The sequence below is a fragment of the Electrona antarctica genome, assembly GCF_951216825.1.
Source record: "Electrona antarctica genome assembly, chromosome: 12".
Classification (NCBI taxonomy): domain Eukaryota; kingdom Metazoa; phylum Chordata; class Actinopteri; order Myctophiformes; family Myctophidae; genus Electrona; species Electrona antarctica.
The window spans coordinates 33,364,847-33,377,594 of record NC_136793.1 but is presented as its reverse complement, the minus strand read 5'-3'; the positions used below and the strand labels follow the sequence as shown (position 1 = coordinate 33,377,594).

Here is a 12,748-nt window from a genome sequence, read left to right as displayed (position 1 = left end):
CCAGAGTGTATTTATTTGCATACTTCATAACCAAGATTTAAAGGTCAACACATCAGAGTTATGAGTGACTGACTACTCTGAGGGCAGACAGAAACATAAGGGTAAGACCTGTCCTCTAAATGTTATTGTCTAATTTGTCTCCACACGGATGCCTCTGTGCCAGGTGTTCTTAACCTGAAGGGGCTGTTATTGATGTCCTTTATAGGCCTACTCATGGTTAAAAACGCTCCCAGAACACAATGTGTATGTATTTGTGTACTTTTATAGATTCTTTACTTCATTTGAATACTGTAACACATGCTTGCTGATAAAATCCACTAGAGGGAGCTGCAACACTTTTGAAACAATACAGGCAGTACCTGTGCAACTCTAGGATAAGAGGGGCCATTATTATGATTGGGGGTGTTTAAAGGTAGCTGACTCTTTCTCAGGTATGTTTCTCAGAAGTGTATGGACTCACCATCCAGCCATTTTACCACTGACCTCACTGACCACTAGTGAGGTAGGGTTTCCAAAGTCTCACCTCCTCAATTACCACAATACCTTTTGTTATAGGCTACGGGTCCGGGATGCATTTGGAGAATGGATTTGGCAACAAATAAAATATGATATAAATGGAAAAATAGTTGTGCAGTGTATCGCTCTGCCAACACGTTAGAAAGCATAGCGTCTTACACGTGTAATATGAAGTCATTATAATTCGGTGCAGGTTTTCATCTGGACTTGGAGGCCCTGTCTGGACTGCTGCCAAACCCCAACCTTTATGTTCCACATCAGACCACGTTACATGGATAGAGGAGGGGGGTTGGAATGTATTTGGCCCTGTGTGATGTGATTGTTTGCAGAGAAATGGCTTGACCTTGCCCTCCATTGCCACACACACACACACACACACACACACACACACACACACACACACAGAGACACACACACACACACACACACACACACACACACACACACACACACACACACACACACACAGAGAGACACACACACACACACACACACACACACACACACACACACACACACACACACACACACATCTCTCTCTCTCTCTCTCTCCCTCTCCCTCTGGTCAGCCTAGGTGTGTGAGACAGGCCTGCTGAGTGCAGGAGGTCTGGGACCCCTTCATCACTTCCTCCAGACAGAGAACAGAGGAACTAGTCAGCTGAACCCAAAATGGGACAATAATGAGCAGCCCAGCCACAGCCACCTCGTTTCAAATATTATTAGATCTCTTCTCCTGCACTTTTCCAATGCCATTCTCCCTATACAGGATTTATATATATATATATATATATATATATATATATATATATATATATATATATATATATATATATGGCATTGGAAAAGTGCAGGGGGAAGAGGGAAAGTTATTATTGATGCCAATGCCAACTGTTCAAGTCAAGACCAGTTCTGCGTTAAGTTCTTCAGATCTAACTTCAAAAGGAATGAGGGACACTTTCTCACAGCGATAAAAATTGGCTTGAGTGGGTGTCATAGGCTATATTTTCCTAACGTTGTCTCGTTTTGGAATTTAACGTTTTAATATATTTTAACTTTGAAGTAACGGTATACAATTAACATCAAGATGAAACATAGGCCTATAGATGAACATATCTACTATATCTGCATATTGTATCTGCGGCAGCGGTGGCTCAGGGCTAAAGGGCTGGATGTGTAGCCGCAAGGTTGCCAGTTCGAACCCGGGCTCCCCCTGAGTCCCCCATGCAGAGTTAGTGTCGAAGTGTCCTTGAGCAAGACACTGAACCCCAAATTGCTCCTGATGTGCTGGTTGGTGCCTTGCATGGTTTCCGCCACCATCGGTGTATGAATATGTGTCTGAATGTAATGCACAATCTGTGTAAAGCGCCTTGGATAAAGGCGCTAAATGCACCATTTACCATTTAAGCATATATAGAGCAAGGCCTATTTGCCCTTTCTTCTTTCTCAACGTGTCCTGGAAAGGAAAGCCATTTTGCAACATCGAATTACCTTTCGACCTTTGACTTAATCAATATATTATTATATTTTGTTTTATGGTGAACAACAAGGGAGTAAGGCACACATGTCAGCATACGGAAGTTCTCAATTGAAAGAAAACAATAACAGCCTAGATTCCTTCACCTTGCCGATGGGTTTGTTCTCAGATTGCCTTCATTGTAAATAGGCTATTAGGCTACTTGTTGCTTCCTCAGATGTGTATGGCTATATTGTCATCTGGCAACAAATTCTAAAATCGATAGCTTTCCTTAGCTTATTTTTTGGGGGTAAAATGGGACTAGTTGTCACGTGGTTAATTGTCACAAAACGTTAAATAACAAATATAATATGAACAAAAAATAATAATGTATGCAAATATTTGGAAGTTTGATAATTTATGTTTTAAGTTTTAACTAAGATATTAAGGCATCATTCGATAGGCTACAATGTTCATGTTTTAACGCTAACATTTGGAAAGTTTTCCATATGGCACTATAGCTCAACACTGTTTATGGTAGGCTACTAGGTTATGACATTTTACTTATGAAGTTTCGATCGGAACAAGTTATCACAGTCACAATAGGTCGTGTTGTAGGCTATCAGACGGGTTTTGTACCAGATGATGATCACTTTTAATTATTCAAAATTATACTAACCTTATATGGGTCATGGGTGATTATACTGACAATGTATAATAATAATATGCCTATACTGTAAATTAACACTAATTGTATAAATGTACACTATAGGCAGGCTACAATGCCTGCCAGATTAAGGCTATATTGTGAAGAGTTTGCTGTTTTCCATTGCATGATTTAGGCCTATATGTTTATGAAATGTCTTTGCATGCAATATTTCTGTTCTGTTTGCAACATTTTTGTTCTTTTTAAAGTATAGCTATATAGTATCCGAAATACTTGTTATTCAACTATAATTTGGTATTACATTAGATGTGCCCAAAACTAAAGGTATATCGTGATATACCAGTATAGGCCATAGGCTACTGTAGATCACAAAGGCTGTGGTAGACCACATGATATGACATGGCGGCATGGCCCTAAAATATATATATATATATATCATAAGGCCTGTCAGCTCAAACCCACAATGCAATACTTTGTTTTCAAGAGTGTTGCACACGTACAGTATAGCATTACAAAGTTATACAAAACAGTAGGCTACTAATTCCATTTCCCCCCTCTATTTTCCATTCCTTAATGCCATGGCGCCGCTATTCCAACGCCCATTGGTACATTTTTAAACTATTTTCAGCAATGGGATATATAGTAGCCTATATAGACAAGTTTATAAAATGTGAATAGCGGTAACGTTATATGTCTATACATTTACCTTTGATAAAATAAAGAATCACTGTGGGTATAAGTGACATTTTTCCCATTCAGGGACACGGGAGGGCGTATAGCTTGACAAGAGTCTCTCCTCAATAAATATTTATATATCGTTTTGTACGTATGGTTTACGCTTTAAAGTTATACACTTATTTAGTTTGTTGTATGCCTTCGTAACAGTTTATGTAAAAATATTTTCATTTTGTTAAAACGTGGACGCGGTGGCTGAGAAAAATCGTAAGGTGCAGCCAATTCAAATCAGAAGGTGTGCACACAAATTAAGAGATTTGTTTTCCCTTCGTGATGTTTACCAAAAAACTTCAAAACTAATCGATACGCGAAGAAAGGCTGTGAGAGAAAAATGTCACACATTGCTCCGACCCCTTGTGCATGTATGTTAAACCCTTTGTTTTATTAAGGTCATTACCGATTGTGTAATGTGAACTGTATAGGCATAGGCCAGGCCTATAGGCATTATGGTTAAATGTAGAGTAAAAAGTAATACAAATAATATTATGTCCGGGTTTTGGTTTGACGAAGAATATCTCAAATCACTCAGGCCTACATGAAACGGCTCAATTTGCCCATTAAAGAAATTAACAGACAAAAATAAATGTAGTCCGTATTAAATATGATTACAAGCTGGATTACAATAATCTATATCTTTATTATATTTCATTTGCTTTTTTATATAAGTAAGCCTAGCTTGGGCGGGTATAGCTTAAAACAATATTCATAGGCTTTTCGTTTGTGTTACTGAAATAGGATGAAAGCCCGACATGGTTTTCTTTTTAGACATCCAAGAGCGCGTGAAATGTATATAAAAACTAATTGTTACCCCCCCCCCCCCCCCCCCCTCTCTCTCTCTCTCTCTCTCTCTCTCTCTCTCTCTCTCTCTATCTCTATCTCTATCTCTATCTCTATCTCTATCTCTATCTCTCTCTCTCTTTATAGCGCGCATAACCACACACCTTGGTTTACAGAGCAGAATTGAATATGAAAGAAATGGTCGTATACTGTGGATGAATCTCATAGGTCAGGTCACGTGCAGACACTGAAGCGTAGGGTACCGGAGGCTAGTGGTTCTCACAGACAGTGGCATGCATGCATGATGCAGCATCACTGTAACCTCAGCCTGTTGTTACCAACCATGCAGTGATTTGCGTGAGAACCTGTTAATGGGCTGTGGATCAGATAGCCTTTATACGTGAAGGTCTGACAGAGATCATCATCATCCTTTAAACAATTAAGGTACGTGCTTCAAATGTTTATTGTTGATTAAAATACTAGCCTATACAATAAATTGGGGAAAACTTGCGCGCCTATGCCGATAACGCAGCGCATTTACGTATACGAGGCACGACAACTGTCAGAATTCTATTTACCGGTCCGGTATGCACGTGAATCTATATTGTGTGTCAATACGGTAGGCTATTATAATGTTCATGGAAATGATATGGTTTGAAACTGACCTTCCACAATCCAGAACTCCTCGTGGCTGCGGCTATATAGGCTATGCCAAAATGAAAGCATTTGTCGAACTTGTGCTATAGAAATGATGCATGCGAACGGAAGATATATTTATAGCTGCTGAGTGCTGATTGCTGAATGAATCTGCATGCAGAAATCGGTTGGGGGGGGGGGGGGGGGCAACCGTACGGCAGCGCGTTTAAGTCCTAATGACCCCTTCAACTTTCAACTCCAGTTGACTGCACGCGGCCGGGTTATTATCTGGATGTAGAGTAATCCCGTCAAAGCGATGCATGCGCACTCACATCAACATGGTGCCCCAACATAACCTAAGTGGTTGTGTGTGTGTGTGTGTGTGTGTGTGTGTGTGTGTGTGTGTGTGTGTGTGTGTGTGTGTGTGTGTGTGTGTGTGTGTGTGTGCGCGCGCGCGCGCGCGCGCGTGCGTTTACAATAACCTTACAATAACCTATGGTGGTCACATGAGATTATAACGGGCATCCATTCTGTGTTGTGTTGTGTAAATGGGTGGAATCTGGAATGCCTCGCACGACAATCGACTCAACTCCCCATCGCTTCGATTGCGCGCGTGTGTTTGCGCGCGAGTGCGAGCATCCCCTTCTGTGTGATTGGCCAACATCCCAGTTATCATTTGTCCAGAGATACGAATGTCCTGTGTAGACCTATAAGGAGAGAGAGAGAGGAGAGAAAGAGAGAGAGAGAGAGAGAGAGAGAGAGAGAGAGAGAGAGAGAGAGAGAGAGAGAGAGAGAGAGAGAGAAAGAGGGAGGGGTGTATTTCACGGGGAAGTAGCAATTGACTTCCATTCTTAATAAAGGATTTGATGAGTGGAGTTCAGATTAGGACTGGCGCTGAATCTGCGAAGATAAAGAATGGGCTGAAATAAATGACCAAAAACAGCTGATTGATGTGCAATAATCTAGGGCTACTATTAGCCTGAAGGCTGAAGCTTCGCAACGCACCAGGAGGGGAGGGTGTAAGGGCGGGAGCACACGAGCCGGACAACAAACAGAGAAACAAACTGATGACATTCACCAGCGGATAGAGAGCGTGGCATGTTCTGAAAGAAAACTGGATGAATTGGAGTTTTTTTAATACATCTTTTAAGAGCGGATATTAAAAGCACCCATTCGCCCTACTGAGCGCACACACTCACCAGAGGATGACCGTGCCATCTCCAGGGAGAACAGAACAGCGTGTTTGAGGTAAAGGCTTGTGGTGACAAGAGACGACCGACCCCGAACAAATATGCAGCACAAGGAAGGAGAACAGCAATTAATGACTGCGTTCCCAAGGATGTTTCCAATTTAAGAGCAAATACAAATGATCAGAATAAGTCAACCGTGGACACACAAACTGTGGAGCATGTATGAATAACTACTAATAACTACTATGAAATACGGTCTGAAATACAGCATAGGTGGAGATAGGTCTAGGCTACTCTATATTATGTATCTCATATAAAATATAACCTCAAAAGTTAAAATTATGCGGAAAATATAACACTGATCACAGAAGATTAAACATGGTCATACCCTATATTGGAATGATAAAATAATGTTATTGTTAGCCTGTTTTATTATTTTGTATTAGATCATATATATATATATATATATATATATATATATATATATATATATATATATATATATATATATATATATATATATATATATATATAAAACTTGGGGCGTTGTTTATCACTGAAAGTGGACATGCATTAAGCGATTCAGCACCACCATCATCACTTGATATAGGCCTACAATATACAATTATAATTATAGCTTAAAGTTTACATCTTTTGTTCCTGTTTATAGAGCATTTATAGCTGAGTTATGATCTTTATAACCCTCCCAGGTCACCCAAACTGAAATCGGGCCTCAAAATGGATGTCCTGACTCCTGGCCGATCCGTACCCCATAGGATTAATGTTCCAGCGAACGTGGGAGAATACAGATATAGGTCCTACGTGACAACCAAGGCTATTCAATTCCAGCATATTGCCCTGTAAAATAACTTTTAGCTTATTTTGTACTGTGTGTGTGTGTGTGTGTGTGTGTGTGTGTGTGTGTGTGTGTGTGTGTGTGTGTGTGTGTGTGTGCGTGCGTGCGTGCGTGCGTGCGTGCGTGCGTGCGTGCGTGCGTGCGTGCGTGCGTGTGCGCGCGCTCGTATTACAGCCTGTGTCAGTCAGTGCGCCATGGCTAACGGCGGGGATCCATTCGGCCTTCCAGAGCGCCCGGACACCGACTGCATGGATTCACCAAAGGAAAAGAAAGCAGAGACCCCCAGCAAGGCCTTGAGCTCACCTGCATCACCACAGACCAACCAGGTATACGAATAATATGTATGCACTATAGCTATTTGGCCACCCTGAACAACACGTTTTCCAAGAGTACTTCGCTATATATGCTATTCACTCATTTTGCTGGGGACCCCCAGGAACCCCCTCAAGGACCCCGGGGGTCACTGGACCCCACTTTGAGAACCACTCCATATAGTCACTGAAGACTATATTTTCTCCCATATAGCTATAGTCTATACTAATCTATCATTTCACACTCAACACTCGCATATTTATCTTCACGTGAAGAAAGTATTTTTTTTTCTTTTAAAAATGTATTTCAATTTAATTTGAATTATCTTTATAGAATAGCCTGCATGCTATCACCCATGTGTTATAATGTCTAAATTTAGCAAGAACTGATTGCATTTGGTGCCTATATATTTACAGGGAATGGAAGGAATCAAAGTTTTCCTTCATGAAAAGGAACTTTGGACGAAGTTTGACGAAGTCGGAACTGAAATGATCATCACCAAGGCTGGAAGGTATATAATTTATTGATGAGACAAATAGACTAATTTGATCATTATTCGGGTTAATTTATAGCCTAATAAATTATTTTTGCATTGGTCTTTGAAATAGTCTATATTTCTTCCAGGATGCGTCCTATATATTCATGCTTAATTAATTCGCAATCCCCCATATAGGCGGATGTTCCCAGGCTACAAGGTGAAGGTCACGGGTCTCAACGCAAAAACCAAGTACATTCTCCTCATGGACGTTGTACCTAGCGACGACCACCGCTACAAATTTGGAGATAATAAATGGTTAGTATACCGGTATCTATGACTGACAATAATTATAGCTAATAGGCCTGTGTCAAACAATGAAACACATGGCAAATTAGCTCTTTAGAGCCAAAATGTTAAATTGCATGGAGAAAATCATGGGGGTCAAATAGGTTAGGCCTATATTTAAACAAGTTACACATTTCTCGCTGTTTTCTGTTATCTCTCTGTTTATTATTATTATTTCATCAGATTTGCTCTCTAGCCTATTGCAGTGCAAGTTTAATAGGATAGGCTAGCTAGCCTGTTTCCCTTCTGCCCGCGAGTTCAACCTCCGCGTAACGCAAGGCAAGGGTTCACGAGGCGGACAGATGCAACCAAACCATCTTATTCAAGTGTGCGTTAAATCTGAAAGGAATCCATTCCTCAGTCACATGCACCGAGATTAATCGACCGAGTTTGTGGGTCGCGGACTCGCGGGTCCCAGAAACACTAATCGGCGAGGAGCTTTATGAAATTGTTGTTGACAGACATAGTCCCATCACTCCCATGTTAAAGCGTAATTTAAGTGCTCAAACGTTTTGACAGAAACCCAAGTCACTGCGTAATTTTAAATGGCTATCATTTATATTTCTGATGGAGCTCTGACATTAATTGGTTGGTATAGCAAGCTATATGCGCAGACGATTAAATAAGACCCATGGCTGACGTACAGGCCTATGGCTAATGCTTTTGGTTATGCTTTGTTTGATTGCCAGTCAAAGTCAGTTGGGATCCACTCGACAGGCATAGGACATCATTTTTAACACTCCTCTGAGTTGTGCCCACTTGCCACTTCATAATACAATATATAGTCCTGTGCCTGTGCGTTTATTATGCCACCGGCCACCGTTACATCGTGGCCCGTGGCTCTGCATTATTCTTCGAGACTGGCTGTTATAACAATTTAGAGAGTTATTTTGATGGGTGTTGTTCAGATGGGCCGAATGGCCGATACAGTCTCACGGCCAGATGTATTTCTCTGCTAAACTATAGTCCTACAGTGAAACATGCTTTATGAAGCAGTCTAATTATTCTTCCGCCGGTGGCCTTCTGCTTGAGCATCGCTGGAGTTTAGTGCACTAGTATTCTATTCTGGGTCAGTATAGGCCAGGGACGATTGAGACACAGTTTCCGCTGTGTTGCATTTGTGGCCATATAGGTCGATATCGGGAAAGGCAGAGCCTGCGATGCCTGGAAGGCTATACGTGCACCCAGACTCTCCCGCTACAGGGACGCACTGGAGCCGCCAGCTCGTCTCTTTCCAGAAGCTCAAACTCACCAACAACCACTTGGACCCATTCGGACACGTGAGTTTTCTTCCTATTAATTGACTGCAGATTAATTGTGAATATATAGGCCTATATAAACACATGGGCTATAGGCCGCCAAATGCAGGAACGGACCGTTGAAAATTCACAAAATGTGGCTTTTTGGATGTGCAGCTTAACACAATATTGAGAATCAAACAAAAAATATTTGATAGATGGTAGGCTAATACACATTTGTATATGTAGTAAATCATCATGTTTATGAAAAGGGCCAGAAGGCTCTAGTAAATAGCCAAATTAGATTTCCAATAAACAATCTTGCATGACTTTGTACATAATTTCAGGGAAATGATAGTGCTACTGACCAGTTTAAATTAAGTCGAATTTCTTTCACTTTTGCATTCAGCTGCAGGCAGCACAAATGAGCACATGTAGGCCTACACACTCTCATCTCGTGAACACATCGAGGAACATATAACTCACAAAACATCACAACACAGCGCAAATCAGCAGAGCAGTGTTGTCACATGCAGTTGATAAGACTATAATAACTATAGCCTATCTTTACATGGTGGTAAGAGTGGAGTAGGAAGGACCATAGGCTGTCAGTATCTTTATTCATTATTATTCCTTCATTATTTACAGCAATGGTTCTTAAAGTGGTGTCCAGGGACGGAGCGCGGTCCTTGAGGGGATTGTTAATAGACTATCATCAGTTGAACCACTTTAACCTCATCGGCTTATCTGCTATTTAAAAAAATAAAATAAAAACAATGTGAACATTTTGAATATATTTTATGTTTTACATTTTCACACATATGATCTTGTCCTATATAGCACAGACTATTTTCAGATCGGGGTCCGTGCATGGCCGATATTTAAAGAATTAGTGCCAAACAGGCACAATCGGTGATGATGCAAGACTCAAGAAGTGGGAACTTTACGCAGCCAGAGCACATGTAGCAGGTGTATTTAGATTATATTGCAAGAAAGAAAGAAACTTCTTTAAACGCCGTTTGGTGACTTTACCATTAATAATGAGTACACACTTAAAGCCACGTGCAGGTAATATACAGGTATAGGCCTATAGGCTCTCTTTTGTTGACAATTGGCCTATATATACCTGGCTATAAATATTATTTTGTAATCCTTCACTTTAAATGAATAATTTTCTTCGACAGATTATACTTAGCTCCATGCATAAGTACCAGCCGAGGGTCCACCTCGTCAAAGCGGACGAGAACAACGGGTTTGGTTCGAAAAACACCGCTTTCTGCACCCATGTGTTCCCAGAGTCTGCGTTCATCGCTGTAACGTCATATCAGAACCACAAGGTAGGCCTGTTAACCGGTTACTTAACTTTCTGGGAGATGTGCTGTATATTGTAGGCTTACTAGGCTATAGGCTACATAAACGCAATGCATTAACATGAACATTGGCAAACCGAAACTACTGAAGTGGTGTAGACAATTTATTGTGTTTTAGCTTATAGACGTAGACCCACTTTGTCTTTTAAGGCAATCGCATAATTGTTAATGGAAATTTGTAAAGGCCCTTGAGTGGAAAATAAAGTGCGTGGGTCTTGCTCGCTCACTCTCTCTTTCACATACACGCGCACGCACGCTTTACTTTTGTTTGTATTATGTATCCAGAAAGTCAATTTGTATCTTCATAGTTTATCTTCTTGCTCAGTATTTGTAAACATGGACAAAAATAAAGCAGTGAAGTGTGTGTGTGTGTGTGTGTGTGTGTGTGTGTGTGTGTGTGTGTGTGTGTGTGTGTGTGTGTGTGTGTGCGCGCGCGTGCGTGCGTGTGTGTGTGTGTGTGTTGTGATCTGTGACTTTGATGATCTGTCACTGTCACGGTCACGATGTGTTTTCCCCACTTGATCGTCTTTAATTAAAGTTAGGACCTTTCAGCATGGAAAGTTTCTTAAAACAATTTGACATAATTGAAAAGCCAATATGTTTTCTGTAGTGTAGCCTATATAGCCTTAGGCTATAAACGAAAATGCATTCTGAAAATAGATACAAATATAGCATAACTTTGAAGACCTACTGTATATTCACCCAGAAATCCAGACAAGACATACAAGCCTATACTTTAAAATATTTTTTTCATTAACTATTATAAATGAATATTAACAGGCAAATATTATAACTTATATTGTTTTGTTAATATATTTGTTTACATTTAAGTTTCTGAGAATAATAATAATAATTATTATTCCTATTTGTTGTATTTATAATATGAATAAGAATCACACTACAGTAATAATCATAATAATTAGGCATAGGCCTATATGAACAACATTTTAGGCTATTACTAAATATTTTGTGATTTCTTAGATTTTAAATGCAATTTGGTTATTTCATGATAAAAAAAACATTGTTTTGTAACCCTGTATCAGTGACAGAAACGACAACGTTGAGCTGGTAGTTCAGAGCTTATCAGCATCATCATTGCGACGAGGTGTGTTTAGACCAAAGCTTGATAAATTGTCACGCCAAATCTCAGATGTACCCACATGCTCCGATGATGGACGTGGTCTTGCACCAAACAGAATCCATCACAACACCAGAGTTTCCCTCTATGACATCACTGAGAATAGCCTTTAACATCAAAGCCTCCAACTTGGGATCACTAAAAGCTTTGGCCCGAAATCCTTAAACCTGGCGACTGTTTGGGTAAACAGTTTATTCTGTGTCAGCTGGTGAGAACATTGTCCGCTCCGTTAGGGCGTCAGGGGCTGAGGAATGTTCATGGAGGACCAGAACTACTGTAGGGCTGCCTTCAACGCCTCATCTCGCAGTGCCTCTTACTGTGTAGTAAACCACTGGCTTAAAAGTCTGTGCAGATAATAAACAAGTGTTTTTGTGTGTGTGTGTGTGTGTGTGTGTGCGTGTGTGTGTGTTTGTGCATGTGTGCGTGCGTGCGTGCGTGCGTGCATCTTTATGTTCAGTATATGGGTGTTGTGTGAGTTTGCTTCGTCGAGAGTTTTTCTGTGGCTGAGCTGAGTGTGCATCCATCTGTGTGTCTGTTCTAATGTCTATTGTATTTTGTCCTTTTCAGATTACGCAGCTGAAGATAGAAAATAATCCTTTCGCCAAGGGCTTCCGTGGCAGTGATGATATGGAACTGCATCGCATGGCCAAGATACAAGGGTGAGTGTGTGTGTGTGTGTGTGTGTGTGTGTGTGTGTGTGTGTGTGTGTGTGTGTGTGTGTGTGTGTGTGTGTGTGCGATTGTGCATATACATGCACACATACCATATGAACGTACATGTGTGTTTGGAAAATGTATAAAGATTTTACATTCATTTCGCTTTCATTTGCTCGTATCTTTTCTCTTTTGCTCTCTTTCTTACTTTCCGACCTTCTTTTTGCCTGTCTTTCTCATTCCATCCCCCTCTCACTGGGGGAGGATTGTTATGATAGAATGCATATGGTATTCCAAACTCCCTCCCTGTTCGTCGCCATAAGACATGAGTGTGTGTGAACTGAGCCAAGAAGTATACAGAGAATTCATTTGTTGTCACCTGAA

General features: G+C 40.6%; 1 protein-coding gene across 1 annotated transcript in view; it reads left to right on the top strand.

The window, feature by feature from the left end:
- Window positions 1-7,024: 7,024 nt before the first annotated feature.
- The window catches only part of tbx5b (T-box transcription factor 5b), a gene marked incomplete at its 5' end in the record, with an annotated part of 9,797 nt that continues 4,073 nt past the window's right edge, over window positions 7,025-12,748 (top strand). The window contains 6 exons of the mRNA XM_079517271.1: window positions 7,025-7,156; window positions 7,559-7,653; window positions 7,816-7,935; window positions 9,098-9,245; window positions 10,388-10,540; window positions 12,279-12,370. Of these exons, the coding sequence (XP_079373397.1) occupies window positions 7,025-7,156; window positions 7,559-7,653; window positions 7,816-7,935; window positions 9,098-9,245; window positions 10,388-10,540; window positions 12,279-12,370 (740 nt within the window). The remainder of the gene's footprint in view (window positions 7,157-7,558; window positions 7,654-7,815; window positions 7,936-9,097; window positions 9,246-10,387; window positions 10,541-12,278; window positions 12,371-12,748) is intronic.